Source organism: Cavia porcellus, unplaced genomic scaffold (assembly GCF_034190915.1).
Source record: "Cavia porcellus strain 051 isolate PalLab524CR breed Dunkin Hartley unplaced genomic scaffold, mCavPor4.1 scaffold_20, whole genome shotgun sequence".
NCBI classification, from domain to species: Eukaryota; Metazoa; Chordata; class Mammalia; order Rodentia; family Caviidae; genus Cavia; species Cavia porcellus.
Window position 1 is genome coordinate 57,213,368 of NW_026947503.1, and position 21,769 is coordinate 57,235,136.

Here is a 21,769-nt window from a genome sequence, read left to right on the forward strand (position 1 = left end):
CCACCTTCCCCACCTGGAACCTGAGCTGGGTGAAGGACCCAGCTGTCGGGTTTGAGGAAGTGAGTCATTACTTGACAGCTCCCTGGGGAGGTTCCTGAGTGAATGACTGTCATTGCTGCAGGTAAACAAGTTTGTGAAGGAGAAATGGCAGCACAGTGGGTGGAACTTCTGGCTCTGGTGTGTTATTAGATTCTGTGGATATAGCAGTGGCCAAACCATGGTGGAGTTTGACACAATAGCTGTGGGGTGGGCAAGGTGGGAAGGTGAGAGGGAAGATGTGCTAAACCTTTGACCTGAGCTTGTAAAATCGCGTCACTTGTGAGTCATGATCTCCCAGTGTCATCTCTGATTTAGTTCCTAATTCTGACTTAGTTTCCGATTCGACTTCCTAGAGTGTCTGAGAAGTAAGAGGGGCAGTGAGAGAGAAATCACATAACCCCATGCCTGGCACGCACTTGCTGATCGGTCAGTATTTCCACTCGAGTTCGTGCTCTCTGAGTTCAGCGCTTCTCAGTGGTGGCCTGTGTTAGCGTCAGCCTCAGCAGTGGCTGTCGTGGCTCACCTATGACAGAGGAGGCTTTTTACAGACTTTCCTGAGCTATCCTTAGTACTGTTGAAAGAAGCTTCCTGATACAGCCAGTCATTAAACTCTGGGACGCGTTGTGAGTTGTCTATATGACCTCAGCTCGGTGGCCTTGTGACTATTCAATTCTGGCTTGAGGCCAAGATGACCAGCATTTCTCATTGTCCATCCTCCTATATAATGGAGTCAGATGCCCTCAACTCATTTTGAATGTTAATGGCTCCCAACTCCATGAGCATTGGAGGCAGGGAATTTCTAAGGAACTATTACAGCTGGGTACACCCTTGGGGGTCTCAGTCTTACTGGGAACCAAGACAAAAACAAGAAAGTACTCTTGTGATTCTCATGAATATAAACTCAGCTTGATCTCGGATCGGGAGCCAGCATACTCTGGCCTGGCTTGAGCCTGTTTTTGTAAAAAAAAGTTTTATGGGGAATGTGCACCCACATGCACCCAAGTCCCTGTCTGTGGCTGTGTTTGAGCTTCTGTGGGCAGAGACCTGAGACTCCGCAGCTGCGCTCCTTAATGTTTGGGCCTGCACAGGGACACATATCCGTTCCTGCCCTGGTGGCTCCACGGGGAGCTCGTGGACAGAAACAGATACCCAGCACCAGAAATCTGTGGCTGATCCCCAACCCATGTCGCCCCAGGCTCCCAGTCCAGTGCTGCCTCTGTTCAAGGAAGGCATCCCCAATTAGGCAACCCCGGAAAGAGACAGGGACTCAGAGGTTAGGGTAGTGAGGAAATGGGTCTTGGGAGAGGCTGCTGACCAAGGCCTAGCTAAGGAGGGTGTTCTAGGATGGCGAGCACTGCAACCTGTTCAGGAAACAATGAGTGGGTTTGTTGTTCTGAGGCTGAGACGTGGACTGGCATGTGGCCTCCAGGATCTGAATAAAGACAGTGAAAGGCAGTTCATGGAGAGCTGGAAGTCAATCTATGGGAGGAAGTTGAGGCTTCCTTGTGAAAAAGCGATTTAAAAGTCACTGCACGTGTGTGTCTGTCTCTGCTGGTTTACTTGTGGGGAGAAATTAAAGCCAAGATCCTGGGTCTCCTAAATTAGTACTAGTTAAACCTGAAAAACAGGATAGGGTGGATCGGTGCAGAGAGCCTCAGTGTTACATATTTCATTTACACCTGTGATTTGTGGCTTTTTTGGAATGAATAGGTATTGATTTGTAATTACAGGAAAATCTGTAGCCACTTTTTTCAATATTTTAGGAGTTGGCAAAGTTTTTAAGTGCGTAAGGTAATTTTTGTAGTTATCACTAGCTCTATAAGATTGTTCTGACCATGAGATTAAACTGTGAAAAAAAATCATCACGAGAACGGGCTCCTACAAGGGCGTGAGTTCAGCTGTCCTCCCTCTGGAGTTCGCACCCGCTGCCTAGTGATTTTCACTATGGAAAGATGCAGCCCCTCAGTCTTGGACTGCCCAGCTTCAGAAGCATGAGCTGGGTGAACTCTGTTCATTCTCACTGTTCTGTTGTAACCCAGCAAACAGCCTAAAGCCCCTGACTTCAGTCCGGCTCTGACAGGGTATGTTACAGACCTTGTCGTGTCCCGGAACACTCAGCCCCATAGTGCTTGATCCTGATGCATCTGGCTTCTGCTTATTTAGCCCCAATACGCAGATGGTAACCCTGGGCTTCCCTTTTTCCTGCCCAAGGATGTGAGCTCATGGGCAGCTGCTGCTGCTGCTAGTGCTGCCACCGTCCTCTTCTTCCTCCTCCTCCTCCTCCTCTTCTTCTTTTTGTAAAATACACAAAATTTCCATTTAATGTCATGTTTAGTGACACTGAGTATATCACATTGTGTGTGACCATCCCTACCATCCATCTCCTGTTTTGTTTTGTTTGTTTTTTCTTTTTGGCTATAGTAAACTTCAAAGGTTGCTGGTTTTTATTTTCAGTGTAGACATAATGCTTTCTTCCCCAACTGAATATTATTGAGTATAAAATAAGGAGTCTTGCCCCGTGTGTCATTATAATGAAGGTAGCTTTAAATTTGAAGATTAGGTGCTTTGTTTAAAAAGGAAGCAGAGCATGGCATGGTGGCACACACCTGTAATAACAACACTCAGGAGGCTGAGGCAGGAGGATCTTTGCAAGTTCAAGACCAACTTGGGCTACAAAGTGAGCACAAGACTAGCCTGAACTGCGTAGCAAGACCCTGTCTCAAAAAGAAACAAAAGCAAAAAAACAAAAAACAAAAACAAACAAACAAACAAAAAACCAAAGTGGGTCACAGGAGGTATTGTAGCTCACATCTGTAATCTCAACTACTAGAAAGGCTCTGGCAGGCAGATGGAAAGTTTCATGCCAAGCTGGACCATATAGTAATGCCTGTCTCAGAAAGGGCATGTGGCCTACCTGAGCCTAGTTTGCTGGTGTGCCATTGTTGCTGTGAGCCTGTGGGATTTTGTGGCACGCTCAGCTTGTCATGAATAAAGACCTAACTGCCCTCTGTGCCATGATGATTTTGAAACTGGAATCCAGTGGCTCAGACACTAGTAGAGTTCTTAGCAGGTTGCAGAGGTGAGCACCTGCAGCCTTGTCTGCTTAAGCCCCTGGGGTTCCTGGGTCTACTGGGGGATGACCTATAGTGCAAAGGAAGAAGACCTGCCCCCCCCCCCCCCAGCAGCCCAGGTCTGGCTCTGTGAGTCTCAGAGAGAACCTCCAATGAGTCTCTTTGCCAGGATAACCCTCGGTTTCCTGCTGCCCAGACCTGATCAAAGGATTCTGCTAATAGGGTGCCTGCGGCTGTGTGTGTGTGTGTGTGTGTGTGTGTGTGTGTGTGTGGCTTATGCTCCTTGAGGCAGCTCAGAGGGGAGGTTTGGGAGTGTCCTTATCAGGTAGCCTGGGGTAAAGTGGAAATTGGTGGGCAGGAAGGCTGGACCCCAGAGAGCAATGCAGAGGCAGCCAGATGCCACCCACCGTGGGACAGAAGTGGTGAGGGATAGACTGCAGTGTTAAGTGTAGCACTTTGAGGGGCACTGACAGAACCAGGGAGAGGCAGCAGGAAGGGTAGGTTGTAGGTTCTGAGCACCCAAAAACTTTGGGGCCACTGCTGAGGGGGAGCCATGTGGCAGCTGTGCCTAGGAGGGCAGGCGGTGGAGGAGCCTGAGGAAGCTCACTCAGGAGGATGTGGGGTGGCTGCTTGCTGCAGGGGGAGGGGTGTTCCACACAGGAGATTGTACTTTATGGGGAGTCTTTGTAGAGTAGGGGTGCTGTAGTTTGAATCCTGGCTTGTCCACTGTTTTGCATGATCTCAGACAAGACATTTAGCATCTTGGTTCCTCAGTTTCCACATTTGTAAAGTGCATGTAAAAGTACCCTTTATAGTACCTCCCACACCAGTCCATTGTTTGGCATAACTGGGTCGATACATGAAGCACGTTTGGGTGTCACTGGCTTAGGACTGCTGTAGGCAGGGTGCCCTCTTAGAAGCAGACCAGGCCCACTGTTCTGCTCCTGGAGAAACCTCAGGTGTTTCTTCAGAGTTCACAACCTCTTGGTAGAGGTCCCATACAGTTGGAAGACAACTAATTCTTTACATTTGATGGTACTGTGCTTTGTAGTTTGCTAAATAGTGTGGATATGTGTATATGTGTGTAATATACATGTATCTTTTGATCTTCACACCAGACCTGTGAGATGAGCAGAGACTATGAGCTGCATTTCATAAGCAGGAAGAATTCCCACTCTGCATGGTTGTATAATAGGCTGCAGGTGTGAACAGTTGGCAGGTGTGGACGGGTACCAGTTATGACGAGCTCAGTGCCAGCACTGACCCTCTTGAGAACCTAGGCTCCTCACCAAGCTCAAAGCCCTTCCCTTCCCCACCCTCTCCACTAGTTGGGTAGAAACAGTGCTTTGTCTTGAAATAAATGTTGAAAGGGATGATCGTTGTGGAAAGGAATCCAGACAGCTCTGGGTCATCTTGATTTGCTCTTGTGGCACCAAGTGCTGAGGAAGGGAAACTTAAGCTCCAGATGCCCATCTCCTATGCCATGGCCATGCCAGGATTTGGTTTCTGTTGTTAGCTGAAATCTGTGGGAGGCACGCATTTGGTTTGGGCCCTGCACTGGGCCCAACAAACCAAACCAACACAGAATTCAAATCACAGCTCGAATTTTGGTGGTTGAAAAAGGTAACCAATTAACTAACTTAAGTCTAATCTTTGGCCCTGTTTTCTAAGCCTCCCTTCAGTTTTTCTATAAGTGCTATCTGATCACATTGTTGGGGTTTTGGGAACTTGCTCTGGTTCTGGTATCTGCTGGATTCAGTATCAGTTGTGTTTTACCCTTGCTCAGATAAATTTAGTTGGCCTTAGGACTTTTAACTCAGTGGCAAGGCCTCCTTGACATCAGTCAGTTGAGAATCATCTGCCAACTAGGGAGGGCAGTGTCTCTTCTATTTAAATTACATGTAAATATCAGGAGTTTCTTCTGCCTCTCTGATTAGCTTTTGCCTCTTCATACTTCAATTTGACGAAAACCCAGAGTTGCATTTCTTTCCTTAGTATTGTTAGGTCTGGTTAAAGGCTTGTCACTTCCTCACTTGGATGATTTCCTTTCCTGTGGCCTAAATATATGACTTAGTGAGTGGAGAGATGGGTATGCATCATTTTTATTTTGTAATATCCAAAGGAAACTACATCGACTCAGATTCCTTGATTGCGCACACACACCCCAACCTGGTTGGTTGCTTCTAATGTCAGGTCTGAGGGCTTCAGGGACTGTTGTGGGATTTGTGCCTTGTGAGATCTGTGTTAGCCTCTGTGGGTGGCGAAGTTCAGCAGCCCAAGATCCTGAAAGACACCAAGCAGCTGCCTCTGCAGTTTCTGCCCAGGGGATCAACACCCTGCGTTAGAACCTGTGCTGTTGCTTGCGTGGCTCTTCCGCCAGGTATCTCGGGAGCTGTGGTCGCTTCCTGGGATCTAGGGTTTCACTGGGGACAGGTGGTCACAAGCCAGTGGCCTTGGCTTGCTGGGGCCTCTGTGGCGCTGAATACACTGTTATGCCAAACTTTGGGTTGCTTGGGCAGCAGCCTTGGAAGGTGCTGATTCACACCGAACCCTCCCTTCTTGGGAGTTTTCTGACAGCCTTGTGACTCTCACATGGGAATATGAGTGGCTCTTGAGAAATCTTTTCTTAAGAGATTTAAACAAATTTTTTCTTTAGATTGCTTAGGTGATTTTCCTTAAAGTTAGCGTGCAGATTCCTTGCTTTCTACTTAAATCACAAGGACATCTTAAGAGCAAAAGTGAACACCATGTCCTGATGTTTGTAGTATAAAGTACTGATATTAAGTACAGGGGGAAATACCAGTAAAGTTTAGAGCATTCCACAGATGTACAAGAAATAGTATGTTAGTACTAATTCCATTTTGCTTTGCTCTATGATTCTTACATGGAACTATGGCTACTATAGCTTCCTTTTAAAATACACTGGCAAGAGGTAGAATCACTAATTGAGGTTTCCTTTTTTTTTTTTTTTTTTTGTCTACTTTTTGTTGCCACTAACCTGACAAATCCAGTTTTGGACCTTTGTTCTATTTTCATTATTTTCAAAATGCTTAACAACTGCCATTTGGCGTTACTTCATTTTGCAGGGAATCTGGAAGGTTCTGTAATGGTACTCGAGTGTTTTTTATAATTGAAACTTGTTTTACCATTGAGATGCAGCTGACACCTAGTCTCATGGGCTCCCTGTAGGTGTTTTCACAGTCCTGCATTTGGTTCGGAGAGTGTGGAATTGCATCTGGAGATAAAAGGTACAACTGCAAATATTCTGGGCCACCAAAACCACTGCCAAAGGACGGGTATGACTTAGTGCAGGTAAGTTTGCTGTCTTGAACACTGGGAATGCAAACCACACATCATGAGATCCTCTGGGATTAAGTGTATGGTGGATCAAGGGTGGAGGGAAGGCTAGTAACAGGTTCATTCTTATCCCTGCCTCTAACCTGTAGCACATGATACAGAGAAGAACTCCAGAGCCTTCATTTTTCAGGAGCTGACCTTGTAACGCTCATAAAGTCTCCCAGCAATAGATTAGTGACCTTGGTTCCTCCAGTGTCACTCCTTGGAACTTCTACAAAACATATTGGGAGTAGCTTTTTTGGTTCCTAGATTTCAGGACTTGAATATTCTCTGCCACTAAGACACTGTGACTTCTCCACTCCCACCTCCGCTGTCTTTGTGGTTGCTCCACAGTCCCCGAGAACCTGGAAGGTTCATCTGCTGCTGGGTTCTGCTTTCTCTGATCAGTTTTGTCATCCTTGATAAACAGGGGTTTTAGAAAATAACTTGGAAAGTCAGGGTGAAAGACTGGGTTTAGAAACCTGTATTATCAAAACTCACGTTGCCCTGATGATAGATCTAGACTTGCTCCTGTCACGAGAATGAGTGAAGGTTTTGACTTTTCCTGGAGTGACTAATGGAAATCACAAAAAACATTCTGGCTAAACTGAAACAAAAATTGTAAGAAGAGGTAGAATGATTGTCAGGGGAAGAAAGAGAGCTTCCAAGCAAGAAAAAAAATTGGAATTGTCTCTGAAACCTCTACATATGAATCCCTAGTTTACCACAGTGCATTTGAGAGACCGCTACAAGCACGCTGGGAATCCTCACTGTACCCTCGTGCATCTTTGAGGGGTCGGACAGTGAGGTTGCCCATCTCACCAGGCTGCCGTGCTTTCTGCTAACCGTGCTGCTCACCTGCTGTGCTCTCTCCCTGAAGGAGCTCTGTCCGGGATTCTTCTTTGACAATGTCAGCCTCTGTTGTGACGTTCAGCAGCTGCAGACCCTGAAAGACAACCTGCAGCTGCCTCTGCAGTTTCTGTCCAGGTGGGTTGCCCATGAGGCACACAGAAGCCATCGGGTTAGCTACTTGTCAGCCATGAACGTTCAGATTTTTAAAAGTCAGTTTACCCGTTTTATTTTAAGAAAGCACTCTTTATTATGTGTCATAAGTAAAGAGGCATCCAGGTGTGGTGGTACATGCCTGCAATGCCAGCGCTCTGGAGGCTGAGGCAGGAGAATCACTGTGAATGTGAGGCCAGCCTGGTGAGTACAAGGCCACCCTGACCTACAGATTGAGACCCTGATCCCCCACAAACCCATAAGTAAGGCGGATGTACTCACCAGACTCAGTTCTCTTCCCACTTGCACTCAGTTGAGACTTGATATCCCCTGGGATGTCCTGGCCTGCAGGGTGTTTGTCTGAGGCTGGGTTCTCTAGAAGCAGTGTCCACGTACAGTGGGGACCACTTCCTAGTGTCCACTCAGGTCCCATGCCATTGCGGTCATGTCCTCCCCTCCTCCCCTGCTCTGCCTGCCATTCTGGCCTCTTCCTGTGGTAAACAATGTGCTAGACTCAGCTCCTCAGGGCAGCTGGGTTTGGGTCACTGTTAAGCTTGTTCCTGGGGAGTCGACTGGTTTCATCGTAGTTCACTTTCAGTTCTCTCCATTTTCTGTGGCCCAGGCCAGTACCAAGCAGGCTTTTCTCTGTGCCTTCCTAGCAGTTTTTGTATGTTTAGAAGAACAAGTTGGTGGCATGGTGTTCTTTAGAACAGCAATTTGTGGTACCTTTGCACATTTTTCAGGCTTTAGCAGACTCATAGGGGTTGATGGGGCGGGGTGGGGGCAAATAATAGCAGAGAATATGCTGTCAGCCGATACCACTGTGGCAGGGCACACGCCAGCTTCCACTGAGGAGCCCTGTGTCCAACCAGAATGGGCAACACAGAGTGGACACCATGTTGAGTGTCCTAAGGTTGAGTCAAGACTTGGAGGCCACCATGCCCCATGGAAGGCTGCTGGCCCTTGATGAAGCCAGAGTGGAGCCTTCATCCCTTACCTGAAAGACACTCATTTAGCACCTGCTTTGAGGGAGGCGTTATGGACATAAGCTTCAGCAGATTGCCAGCTTTTCCCTGTGTTATCAGAGGCATCATAGCATCTAAGAGGAACAGCTTGACATATAGATTCTTAGGGAGCTGTCAGATTTGATGATCTTGGAAATTAAGTAAAATAGCATGGAAAAAGATTTGTAATTCATGGGAAACTAGAAAATTCTGCATTCCAAGAGTGATTCTTGTCAGAATGGGGTGGTTGTAGTTCCTGGTTTTGCCACAGTAAAGCACAGAAAAAAGTCAGTGGTGTCCGTCTCTCACTGGAGTGGAGGCTTTGGTCACGTGGGCTGGATCAGATTGGAGAGTCCTCTCCCTTGTCGGCAGAGAGAATGCAAAGTGAATGAAGCAATAGCTTCTGTACAGGACAGTGGACCAAAGGGGAGAGAGGGCTCTTTTGCTGCGTAGCAAGTCAACATTCAGAGTGCAAGCCTTGGACCTGAAGGACAGCTGTCAGCTTGTGATTCTAATGAAAATCTGTGTATCTCTGAGATCTACACAGCCAGTGGACACTACAGCTGTCTTTTTATCTTTAAAAGCCACACAGAAATCCTTCTGTGTTTTTGGAGGCCCAGGGATTACCTGAGGCATGGAAGAAGCCTTTTGGTAGGTTAGAAAATGAACTTTTAATGTGGTGATCCTCACTTTTTTTCTAAGTCAGAATTGTCACAACTCCAGGATAAAGGTGTCTGTAAATCACAAATTCAAAAAATCTCTTTTTGAAATTACATTGGAAAAAAATAAATGGAATTAGGGCATTTTTTTTAAAAAAAACTTTATTTTAAATACAGTTGTGTGTTTTGAGATAGGACCTCATTGTATGGTTCAGGCTGGTACCTCAGGCTGGCCTCCAGCTTGCAGCAAGCCTCATGGCTCCTCGTGGGTAATCCCCAGCCGCCTGGAAACAGGAGGATGTCTGCGTGGCTTCTAAAGATAAAAAGACAGCTGTGGTGTTCGCTGGCTGCATGTATTTTAGAAAGGCGGGATTTTCCTGAGAACTGCAGGCTGACTGCCATCCTTCAGATCTGATGCCTAATGAAGGGCCATTGCTGGCTGTGAGGGCTCTGGGTGTGCGGTGCCACACAGCCAGCCTGAGGTTTATGAATCTGTTCTCATGGGAGCTGATTTGTCTCTTCAGGAAACTTTAAATACTTCCTCATTTTAAACATATTTTTTCGGGTTGGGGATTTAGCTCAGCAGCATAATCACCTGCCTGTCAATCTCAAGATTGTGAGTTCAATTCCCAGTACCAAAAAAAAAAAAAGTATTTTCTTGTCCTGTCTTTGTGACCATGCAAAATGTAATCTTCTTTTTCTTTAGATGTCCATCCTGTTTTTACAACCTAATGAACCTATTTTGTGAGCTGACCTGCAGCCCCCATCAGAGCCAGTTTCTGAATGTTACAGCAACCGAGGATTACATTGATCCTGACACAAACCAGACAAGAACCAATGTGAAAGAGTTACAGTACTATATTGGACAAAGTTTTGCCAATGGTAGGTCAATTTGATTATTCTTCTTTTTAGTTGACAGCAGGACAGTGGACTAAGTGGTTCCTTTTGGTTGTCAGGTCAACTGTGGAAAGTCACAAATTTTGGTTCTTGTGATCCTCAAATGAGAGTCATTGCTTTGCTTGTAGGCTAGGATTTGAGCTACAATCAATAAATAATCTCTTTTAAAGCAGTTTCTTTAGCCTCTTGCTAATTTTTAAATTACCACTGGAAAATTTTAGTACGTATAGCATTTTATTATCCATCAGAATTCTGCTTCTGGCAGCCAAGAAGAGAAAGTAAGCAGATGCCTCGCTGGTACAGTGGTGAGCATAGCTGCCTTCCAAGCAGTTGACCCAGGTTCAGTTCCCAGCCAAATGGAACAGCAAAGCCACAACCAAGAACCAAGCAGCACTGAGATTTGGAGGCAAAACTCAGTTTTATTATGCAGCTGTCCGGACTGGGATCATTCCCAAAGCAGTAGGGCCAAAGGCTCAGGGAGGGAGGTTTCTATGGGGTTACAAAGGGAAGTACAGAGGCAGCATGGCTGTCACTGGGGACTGCTTCTTACAGTGTGCATCATAGGGCCCCGCCGTGTATCCCAGCGACCAGCCGTTTCTAAGAAACGGAAGTAACAGGAACTGAAGTAAACTGGAGGTTAAACTAACAAAACCTGAATGTGCAGGGCAGAGGAAAGGTCATTTTCTGCTGTTTTAGGACTAATGGGAGAAATCCCTTCATCCCAGAAACTAACAGAGCAGTGTGAAAGAGACCATCTGTCAAAGATGATTGAAATGAAAGAAAAGAATTGGACCATAGAGAAAAGGAACGAACAGATTAGAAACAGAACAAAGTGTACAGTACATCTTATGAGAAAGTGATTGAAATAGACTAAACAGAGAGATCATAAAATACTTTATGATGTGGCACAGCTAAGCAAAGTGTCCAAGAGCAATCTAAAAAGTGATAGAATCAATAAGATCAGCAAACTGATTACTAGAGCAGTATAAAACATGTGATTACAATGACTAATTGCACATATAACAAAAAAAATTGAGTATAAAAAAATATCCTGCTCATAAAAGCAGCAAAAAGCAGGATACGTAGGAACTAATCTTCCAAAAGATGTTACACAAAACCAGCCTGACTGGGGAGAGAACATTCTTTCCAAAAACAGCCGTGTTCAGTATGTGTGGAAAGTTGATGTATACCAAGTGTGGCATTAGAAATCATCAAGGGTTTTAAAAGGAGGCTTGATATGAATGATGAGAAAACTAATTATATTCACCTAGTTTTTTTTATATATATATACTAAAAAGCAAGTTGAATAGATTAAAAATCCTAATCTTGGAATTTTGTAGAAGTAAATATAGACTTTCTTCATGACTTAAGGTAAGGAAAGATTTTTTTACCTGAGAAAATATTTATGAATATTAACGGTTAGTACCCAGAGCAATTCAGAAATTGCAGGTTAAAACAATGAACTGTTATTCTTACAGTGATCAGATTGGCACAAATGTAAAAGGTGGCCAGTTCCAGCTGTTAGTGAGGACGTAGGGCAGTGAAAATGCTGATAAAGTGCACTCCTCATAATCATAACTTGGGGCAAATGTTTAAAAACCATTTAAAACACAGTTTTGCAAAACCTGCGAAGTTGAAGATAAACATATCCTAACCTCCCAAATGCCACCTCCAGAGACCACCTTAAAGAAACGCATGCAAATCAATAAGGAGACTCAGATAAAACATCTAATATAGCGTTATCATTGATTATGAAAAACTGAGAACATTGAAACAATGCAATGACAAGGCACAGGCTGGAAGAAAATATTTGCAAAGGGTATATTTGATTAAGATCTGTCATCTAAAGTATACCAAGAACTTTTAAAATTCAACAGTTAGAAAGTAAACAACTTAATTGAGAAATAGGCAAAAAACTTGAACAAGTATCTTTTCAAAAGAGAGATGTCGATAGTAGTAGACAAGTTAATGAAAAGTTGCTGTACATTATATGTGATTAGGAAAGTTCAGATTAAATGCAACAGTAAGATAACTTGCCAGGGATATAGCTCAGCGCCTGCCAGGCAGGTGTAAGGTCATGAGTACGATCCCCGAACAACCAGTAAGATAACTTATTTAGAAAGATCAAAATCCAGAGCACCAACACCACTAACTGCTACTGAAGATGTGAAGCTGCAGGAATCTCACTCATTCCTGGGCAAATCCAAAATGGTACAACCACTTTGGAAGAGCCTGTGGCAGTTTCTTAACAAAACTAAACATACACTTATCATGCTCCTAGATGTTTACCCAAATATTGACTTGAAGACATGTCCACACTGAAACCTGCGTGCAGATATTTATAACAGCTTTACTCATAATTGCCAAAACTTGGAAGCAATCAAGATATTACTCAACAGGGGCTGGGGATTTAGCTCAGCGGCATAAGGGCCTGCCTTGCAAGCAGACAGACAGTCGTGAGTTTGATCCCCGGTACCAATAAAAAAGAAAAATACAAAAAAAAAAAAAAGATATTACTCAACAGATGGGTGGGTAAATAAACTGCAGAGCATCCAGATAGAGGAAAATACTCAGCACTAAAAGGAAATGAGCTATTAAACCATGAAAAGGGAGAGAAGAGTCTAAATCGTATTACTGAGAGAGGAAGTCTAACCTGAAAAGGCTGCTTAGCATAAAATTCTAGCTGTAACATTCTGGAAAAGGTGAAACTTGGGCCACAGTAAAAAGTCCGTGTTTAGCAGGCAAGAAGGAATGCGTTACTCAGTGCAGAGGGTTTTTAGGCAGTAGAGTGATACAGTGCTAGATCCATTGGTCACAGTCCATCGAATACACACTGAGTGAATCCAGATGTTAACTTACCTGTGGAGTGAGGGAGACAGTGGTTGGTCGGTGTAACAAATGCACCAGTCTGGTGCGGGATGTTGATAGTGGCACTGAGGCAGGGAGTGCGTGAGAACTCCCTCCGTGATTCCCGCTTAACTTTGCTATGGACCTAAAACTGCCCTAAAATGTGAAATCTCTTAAATAAAAAGAAACACTTGGAGAAATGTGTAGAGAATGCATAAACATATTAGTACAGCCGGGGTCCAGAGGTGCATCCTGCTAAATGGGCGGGTCTGAGCAGGAAGTCACTGAAGAGCACAAATTATTTGACCCTATGTGAAAGGTCCAAGGTGGGCAGATCTGTAGAGACCGCTCAGTGGTTGCTTAAGATTGGGAGGCAGCTGCTTGCTAAACTGACTGCAGTGAGTTGAAGCGAGCCTGGTGTCCCCATCTTCTCCTGCGCCTTCCTCTTCTAGCGATGTACAATGCCTGCCGGGACGTGGAGGCCCCTTCCAGTAACGACAAGGCCCTGGGGCTGCTGTGCGGGAGGGATGCCGACACCTGCAATGCCACTAACTGGATTGAGTACATGTTCAACAAGGACAACGGACAGGCGCCGTTTACAATCACTCCCATTTTTTCAGGTAGAGATGACAAATCCAAGTTTGCTGTGTTTATGATATTGTTTTAAAGCCAAGGAAACATAATCCCCAATAGGCAGATAAACAGACAATAACTGGTTCCTCCAGTTTCTCTCTAGTAAAGGAGGTCTGGGAATGGAGGAGGAAAAGGAATTGTTGCTAGAGACTGCTGTGTAATTGAAAGAATAAGCTGGGGGTTTTGTTTGTTTTTAAAAATGTTGTAAAAAGCCGTGAAGGCCTTTTCCAGAGCTATGCTAAAGCATTTGCCTAGCTGCCCAGAACGAAGGTGACACAGTTGAAAACTTACCTCAGTGCCAGGCATAGTGGTGCAGGCCTATAATCCCAATTTCTGGGAGGCTGAGGCAAGAGAATAACAAGTCCAAGCTCAGGCTGGGCAACTTAGTGATTTTAGTAAGACCCTATCTCAACACCTATAAGGACACAGCTCAGTATAAAGGCTCTGGGTTTAATCCCCAGTACTGCAAAAAAAAAAAAAAAAAACAAAAACAAAAAAAACAGCTGGGGTGGTGGTTTACACCTGGGATTCCAGATTTAGCTCACCGTGAAGACCCTGGGTTCAGTCACAAAGCCTACACACACACACACACACACACACACACACACACACACACACACACACACACACATATGCGCAGGATCACCTTGGTATGTGGTATACGGGGGATCAGTGATAGCTCCCTATGCACATAAGTCACTGAGGTCACTTGAAACTTTACAAAGCCATTGGCACATTCCTTCGATCCCAGCTACTTGGGAGGCTGTGGCAGGAGGGTCACAAGCTTGAGGCCAGCCTGGGCAGCTTAGCCAGAGCCTGTCTCAAAGGAAAACTGTTAAAAGGGCTGAGAGTATAACTCAGTGGTGTTGCATTTGCTAGCAAGCAAGAAGCTCTGGCTTCAGTGCACAATATTGTAAGAAAATTATGAAACAGAGCACAGCATCATCTGACTCAAGGTGAAACAGACACCTACAGTTCGTCATCCAGGTGCTTTATCTCAGGTGTCAGTCTCCGTGATAGTGGGGTTAAATGTGATTTAATACAGAATCTTTAGTGTTTTCCATTGAGATCTTCATGCAGCACACTTTCACCCTGTAGATCTCCCCATCCACGGCATGGAGCCCATGAGAAATGCCACCAAAGCCTGCAACGAATCTGTGGATGAGGTCACGGGGCCCTGCAGCTGCCAGGATTGCTCCATCGTGTGCGGCCCCAAGCCCCAACCCCCGCCCCCGCCCGTCCCTTGGCGACTCCTTGGCTGGGACGCCATGTACGTCATCATGTGGATCACCTACATGGCATTTTTGGTTGTGTTTTTTGGAGCATGTTTTGCAGTGTGGTGCTACAGGTAAGCAGCTTGCTTGTTTTTTCTTTTTCGTCATCAAGGGCAAGAACAAAATTACCCCAGTGCAGCTTTTTAATGTTTCCTTGGCAGATATGTCCTGCAGTTTGTAACAACTATGTGTTGTTTAGATATTTAGACATTTGATGTTAGTTTTATTGATTTATTCAGAACAATGTGTGAGTCAAAGCACCACCCACTGACCCTTCCTTTAGTGACTCCCACAGGCCAACTCTGATCTCAGTAAATGCAGTACCACAGTCCTTTTAGATATTGCTTCATGGTTTAGGACAATACCTCTTCATGAACTTTCAATTTGAAATAACTGTAGACTTAGGGAAAAGCTGCAGGAATAGCACAGTCTGTGTGTATCCTTTCCCCGCCTCGCCTATTGTTGTACCCAGAAGACCTGTGGTGTGAAAATCAGAACCATGAAAACAGCTGATGTACTATGGTTAGCTGAACTACAGGCTTTGTTCACATTTCATCAATTTTTCCTCTCATTCCCTTCGTTTGGCTTCAGGATTCCATAGTACATTTGTTTTTTGTGGTTTTATTTCTTCGTTTGTGGTCCTGGGGATCAGACCCACTGCCTCCCACATGCAGGGGAAGTGCTCTGCCACTGAACCAGATCTCCAACCTTTTTAAAATTTCATTCGGGGACAAGGTCTTGCTAAGTTGCCTAGGCTGGCCTTGAACTTGTGATTCTCCTGCTTCGGCCTCCCCAGTAACTGGTGTCACAGTATGTGCCACTGCACCCAGCCGCTTCTCCAACTCGCAGCAGACAGGCTCTAGTCTCTCCTGTACTTACAATCTTGACATTGTTGATCTTTATTAGTTAGTTTGCAGCACATCCTTCAAGTTGGCTTTATCTGAAATGCTTTCTCACGCCTAGATGTGTGTTTGTGATGATGTGTGTTAGTCTTCGTGGCCCTGAGTCCATGATGTCTGTGTGGACGCAGTGCTGAGTTAGTAATCATGATCTGCTGGGTTTCTCCACTGTGAAGTTACACTTTTTCTTTTGTTGCACTTTAAGATCTTTTAAACTGTCACCCACAGCCTGCCAACTGGTGGTTTCCATCTGCCAGTCCTTAGTAGTACTGTAGGATTTCCCTCTCCCCCTCTGCACTTACTAACTGGACTCACTTACTTATTCTCACTTACTTACTCAATTACTGCAGTAGGGACTTCTCACTTAGGCTGTACACTGCATTCCAATATCATGATTTATTACATTATTCATGTTGTTCTGGTTTTGCAAGCCAGTATGCCATCACTTAGGCTCCTGTGTTCTGTTGACCTCCCCGCACCGGATTCATCTTCCCTACCTGGAACCATCCTCTTCTATGAGGAACCCTGGGGCCTTTTATTTTTATTGGAAAATGGTGTTTAGAAAGGAGATCTGGGCGCTGGCTGTGTTTGTAGCTTCTGTGGTTGATGGTGCCTTGAAAGGCACTAAAGTGAAGGATCGAAGTTGCAAAGTGAAATTGCCCGTTAATGAAGTGTGTTCTTAGCCATATGGTCTTCATTTTTTCCTGAGATTGGTGAGTGTAGGCACCCAGGGAACTTAGAGGAAAGGTGGTTACACATGGGCAGGAAGACGACTGGCTAGGGAAGCAGCACTTGGTGAGCCTGGGGAATGTCGGTAACGGCCTCATCTTGCTAAGTCTCCAGTGCCACCTGCACTCACTTTATTTTTCAGGAAACGATACTTTGTCTCGGAGTACACTCCCATCGACAGCAACATGGCCCTTGGTGGGGACACCAGTGACAAAGGTAGGCTCATTTACACTGTCAGCTCGGATCATGTGGGCCCTGAGCCCCACTTTCCTCCCCAAGGTGGCAGATGGCCTGTTCTGGTGCCAAGGACATGGCTGGGATGGAGATGGATGTGGCCGTTGCCTGGGAGCTCTGAAGTCAGAACTGAGTGAAGCGTAATAGAGGGAGATAGTGAGGGGCTCCTCCTGGGGCTGGAGGTGGCCCTGTGAGGCCTGAGTGAGCTTCAGGCAGGGCTGCGGAGTAACGCTGTGCCCAGAGCAGTCCAAAGGCTTCACTTTTCAGGGGTGCAGATGCGAACCTCTGTCCACAGTCTAGTGCCTGAGTGCAGCTGGAGGGCCCATGAGTGTCCAGGGCTGGACTCAGCCTGCACAGCAGGAGCCAATGCTTTCCTTTTCCTCCCACCTTTCCAGGAGAGATCGCCTGCTGCGACCCACTGGGCACCTGCTTCGAGGGCTGTTTGAGGCACCTTTTCACACGCTGGGGGGCTTTCTGCGTCCAAAGGCCTGGCTACGTCATCTTCTTCTCGCTGGTCTTCATCGCCTCGTGCTCTTCAGGCCTGGTGTTTGTCCGCCTCACCACCAACCCAGTGGACCTGTGGTCAGCCCCCAGCAGCCAGGCCCGCTTGGAGAAGGAGTACTTCGACACGCACTTTGGGCCCTTCTTCCGGACGGAGCAGCTCATCATCCAGGCCCCGCACACTGGCAAACACCCCTACTCCCCGTACCCCTCCGGAGCCGATGTGCCCTTCGGACCTCCGCTTGACAAAGAGATCCTGCACCAGGTAATCTAATGTCAGCACGCGTCCTTCCGTCCGTCCGTCTGTATGTGGCCTGCTGGTGTGCTGATTTCTGCATGGTGACCAGCTTTACCTGCTCTGGATTTGGGCCTGAATGTCGTAGTTGGTGTCTCGTGAAAAATCTAAGCGTAAAAGCCAAAGTTGTTTTGAACTTACTTTTTCAAAAAGTGATGGTAGGCATTGAACTTCATGAAAAATGTCCTGCTGCCTGCCTTTGAATGAATTTCCAACAGTAGGTCTTGCCTTTTTCTTGAAGTTGGTATGAGGAGAGGAAGACCGGGTAGCGTTTCTCTGTTGAAGCAGGATGTACTCATGAGCAGATCACGTGGGAGCCTGTGAATTTCTTCCACTGGTGGCTGTGAGCATGAGGAACACACTCAAAGGAATGATGGGTTTTTATGTCGTCCTGGTGGCTGGGGCAGGAGCCTCTCTGGATCATGACCTACTCAGATTCCAAGCATGCACGTCTTAGGGCCTGTGCGGGCTCCCAGCACTCAGGTGACAGGGAGGTGCATGTCGGCTGAGGTCCTTCTGCGACAGGCATTGAGAGTGTCCAATGTTGGTGGCACCTGCTGTGAAGACTGAGCCCTGACTAACCCACCGCCCTTCCTCAATGGCTGACTGCGTGACACTCGATTTTCCCTTTAAATGTTGCTCGTGATTGAAAGAAAGTGTGAAATTTTGAAGACATGGACATGGTCCTGAGACTTCAGTGGAACGTTTCCTGCCCCCACCCCAGAACCATTTGCTGCTTTTTGTCGATGCGTTGCAGAAGAGGGGGAGCACGCTCCGCCTCGCAGGCTCAGTTACTGCTGCACAGAGCACATGGGAGTGGTGCATCTTGGTGGGCGTCTCACTCCAGTCTCCTCTCTGATGCCTGGGTGGTAGCAGCTGAAGTGTGTCCTGTGTTGAGATCCATTCAGGGCCTAATGTTCCCTCCCCATCTCTAGACACTTGGAACCAGGTTCTTTGTTCCTGTTTGCTTTCTCCCTTACCTTAGTGCCCTACCACATCCTCTTTGTTTTGTTTTGTATTGTGTTGTGTTGTTGAGTCAGGGCTTAGCTATGTAGTTCAGGCTGATCTTGGACTCAGTGGCAATCTTCCTGCCTCAGCCTCCCGCGTGCTGGGATTACAGGTGTGCACCATGACATGCACCCATCTCCCCATTTTGGAAAATACTTTCTCAAAATCCTCCTTTTCCTCTGACCCCACAGGACAGTAGTGGTTGGTAAAATCTGAAGAAATATGACATGCTTCTGAATTTGCTTATTTTGAAAATCTTTCAGGTTCTCGACTTACAAATAGCCATTGAAAACATTACCGCCTATTATAACAACGAGACAGTGACACTTGGGGACATCTGCCTGGCCCCTCTCTCACCGTATAACAAGAACTGCACCATCTTTAGTGTGCTGAATTACTTCCAGAATAGCCACGCTACACTGGACCATATAGTGGGGGACGACTTCTTCGTGTACGCGGACTACCACACGCACTTTCTGTACTGCGTCCGGTGAGTGCGATTGCTCCTGTGTCGGGGGATCTAAGCACTCACTCTGGCTTACCCTGTCCCAAGTCTCAGAGACCAGCAGGGAGCAGGCGGGCGGGACACAGGAAAGCTCACATCCCTGGCCAAGGCTCAAACACATAAACTGAGTCCTGTGCTGCTTCACAGTGGGGACGGCTTGGTTCATGTCTTTGTTACGCACACATCATAGAGTGTTGGCACCACGTAAATCGGCACCATGCTCTTAAGGGGCCCGAGTGGCATATGTGGTCCCCACTAAGGAAAGTGCTGCTGGCCGGCAGGTGCACATGAGTCTAGGAGACGAAAAAGAAGCCTGAAAAGGAATGGGTGTCAGGGTGGGTATCAGAGACACCCTGTGGATATCACAGGGATGAACGAAAAGTACAAAGACCCTGGGGTGGCTTTCTGAAAGTGTCATACAGGAAGTGCGGGTACCTCTGCGTCTTTAAGTCAGTGCCATGCAATTTCATGTACACATCGCCCCTAGATGTATACTCCTGCTTGTTTGTCAAGTGTAACCTTATACCATGATCCCTCTTGTTTTTAAAGCCTGTAGCCTGCCCTTGGGGAGCCAGGGAGGATTGGAGTGCAGTTGAGCTCAAGGACCCCAGAAGCTGCTGCCCTTAGCAGCTATGTGTCCAGCTGGGCAGGCCTGCATTAGAACCGGGATTAGTCACCAGGGCAGCTGGGCCTCCACTGGAACAGAAAAGCTATGCCTTGTCTTTTTTGACGCTGCTCAGCTAGCCATGTCTCTGGAGCCAAACACTCGGTTTCTGGTTGTCAAGAACTCTGAAGCAGTGGGTGGTGGCCCAGGCCTGTAATCCCAGCACTGGAGAGGCTGAGGCAGGAGGATTGCCCTGTGTTCAAGGCCAACCTGGGCTATATAGGAAGACAGTAACTCAAAACAAACACAAACAATCCTGAAACCTTGAGTTTGTGTGTTTTTTGAATAGAATTCTTCAGGCCACTGGTCTGTGTCCACTCTTATTTCAAGGACATTGCCTCTAAAAACATGAATCATACTCAAAACCTGACCATGTGCCCATATGCCCTAGGCAGCATTCTTGACTGGCAGATGGTGCAGAAGCTGGGGGTGACTGAGGGAAAACATTGAATATTATATAATTTTTATAGTTGAAAGAAAAATCTGTTTTATTTGTATTTTAAAACATACAAGTCAGCAAAATTTTGGAGGAGGCTGTGAGACTCACGTTGGATGGGAGGATGTGGTTTCCACAGCTGTGCTGTGGGCCACTGTGGGCCTGGTCTGTAGTCACACTGGTGCGTGTCCTCTGTGACCCAGGCCCATCACCAGCCACCCCTTTCCTCCCTCTCCAGCTATTCTTAGCCTTTTCCAACCCCAAGTCCTGCAGAAGGGCAGGGAAGGCGTTGCTTTCCAGGGCACCGCCTGCCAGCACAGGGGCTCTGGCATGCCCTGTCCAGTCCCCAATGCAGAGAAGGTTGGGCGATGGGGGAAGGACTCTGCACCCGCCACAGGTCACCTGCCTCCAGGGCTGGCCTGGGTCTGGCAGCTCGGGAACCTTCCTAAAGTATGGCTTCCTCTGCACAAAGCCGTCCCTCGTCAGGGCCTTGTCCACCCTGCCCATCCCTCGTCAGGGCCTTGTCCACCCTGCCCATCCCTCATCAGGGGCTTGTCCACCCTGCCCCTCTGCACGCTCTATCTGCTCCCATCCCTTCCACTTTACCACCGTTGTGTCTTTGTAATGGCACCCAATGCCCCTTCCTGGAAATCTCGGCTTGCTCCTCGGCACCTCCAGGTTGAACTCCAAACCCTGAGAGATCATCGCCCCCTCCACCCCCACTCACATCTCTTTTCCGGTGCCTGTTCTTGCTGCCTGTGGAGCCTGCTCTGTCCTCCCTGCCTGGGGGGACCCCTCTGTCCCTAGAGATCTGGCCAGCACACATCTCCTCTGGGTGGCAATTTGCCCCTATGCTGTTTGTCCCCTCCTCTGGCTGCACTGCACCATGCACCATGTGTGTCAGCCTCTCTAGGGGGTGTCCCTGGCCTCCTGCCCAGTGACTGAGCTCTCAGAGGTGAATGACAGACAATCCTCAGACTTAGGAACTGCATCGTGCTTAGAATACAGTCAGCTGCAGGAAACGCTGGTTGTCTAAATGTTTATCACAGATGTCTGGAACCTTATTCTAATTGAGAAGTGTTTCCTCAACTTACGGCAGGGCTCCCGCCTCGCTGAATGACACAAGTCTGCTCCATGACCCTTGCCTGGGGACGTTCGGAGGACCAGTGTTCCCGTGGCTTGTGCTGGGAGGCTATGACGGTAAGCAGGAGAGCCCTACTCCGGTGGGCAAAGTTGTTAGAATTGGGTGACTGCAGAGGTTTCACAAAGCGAGCAGTGTCCTGAATTCCTGTCCCTTGGGCCCTGAGTGTCGTTCCCGCGTGGGTTTGGGTCTGGGTTTTACCATGGACTGTAGAGAAGTGTGTTGCATCCACCTCTGAGGTCACACGTGCCTGTGGGAAGCAGGTGGAGGCTGAGGACGTGTCCCCCCAGTACACAGCCACACATGGTCAGCCGCACGCAGGTGTCAGACCCCAACGGCTCACCTGTGGAAACTCATCAGGGGCCAGGGACCCCAGACCCAGAACTCTGGTACGTGGGGACCAGTTTCTCCTTCTGAGCCCACCAGGACAGCTGGGACCCTTCCCCGGGGGAGGAGCAGCTGTTGGCTGATTGCCGGTTCCTCGAGTCTGAGGACAGGTCATGCAGGATACACTGGGCCGATGATTTGTGAGACGCCTTTGGCATCTGAAGCCTAATTACAAGTTCAACACGTTTCTCTCCATCCACTTAAGAGG

At 47.1% G+C, this 21,769-nt stretch overlaps 1 protein-coding gene across 5 annotated transcripts in view; it reads left to right on the top strand.

Annotated features, from left to right (window-relative positions):
- LOC100718604 (ankyrin repeat domain-containing protein 29) overlaps positions 1-21,769 on the top strand; it is a 110,229-nt gene that overhangs the window by 74,042 nt on the left and 14,418 nt on the right. For all 5 annotated transcript variants that reach the window (XR_010041473.1, XM_063231839.1, XM_063231841.1 and 2 more), the window contains 9 exons: positions 6,300-6,422; positions 7,327-7,433; positions 9,818-9,993; positions 13,308-13,475; positions 14,587-14,836; positions 16,533-16,606; positions 17,020-17,390; positions 18,692-18,918; positions 21,133-21,233. Coding sequence is in view for 4 of the 5 variants with exons in the window: in XM_063231839.1 (XP_063087909.1) it covers positions 6,300-6,422; positions 7,327-7,433; positions 9,818-9,993; positions 13,308-13,475; positions 14,587-14,836; positions 16,533-16,606; positions 17,020-17,390; positions 18,692-18,918; positions 21,133-21,233 (1,597 nt within the window). In the remaining variant the exon portion in view is untranslated. The remainder of the gene's footprint in view (positions 1-6,299; positions 6,423-7,326; positions 7,434-9,817; positions 9,994-13,307; positions 13,476-14,586; positions 14,837-16,532; positions 16,607-17,019; positions 17,391-18,691; positions 18,919-21,132; positions 21,234-21,769) is intronic.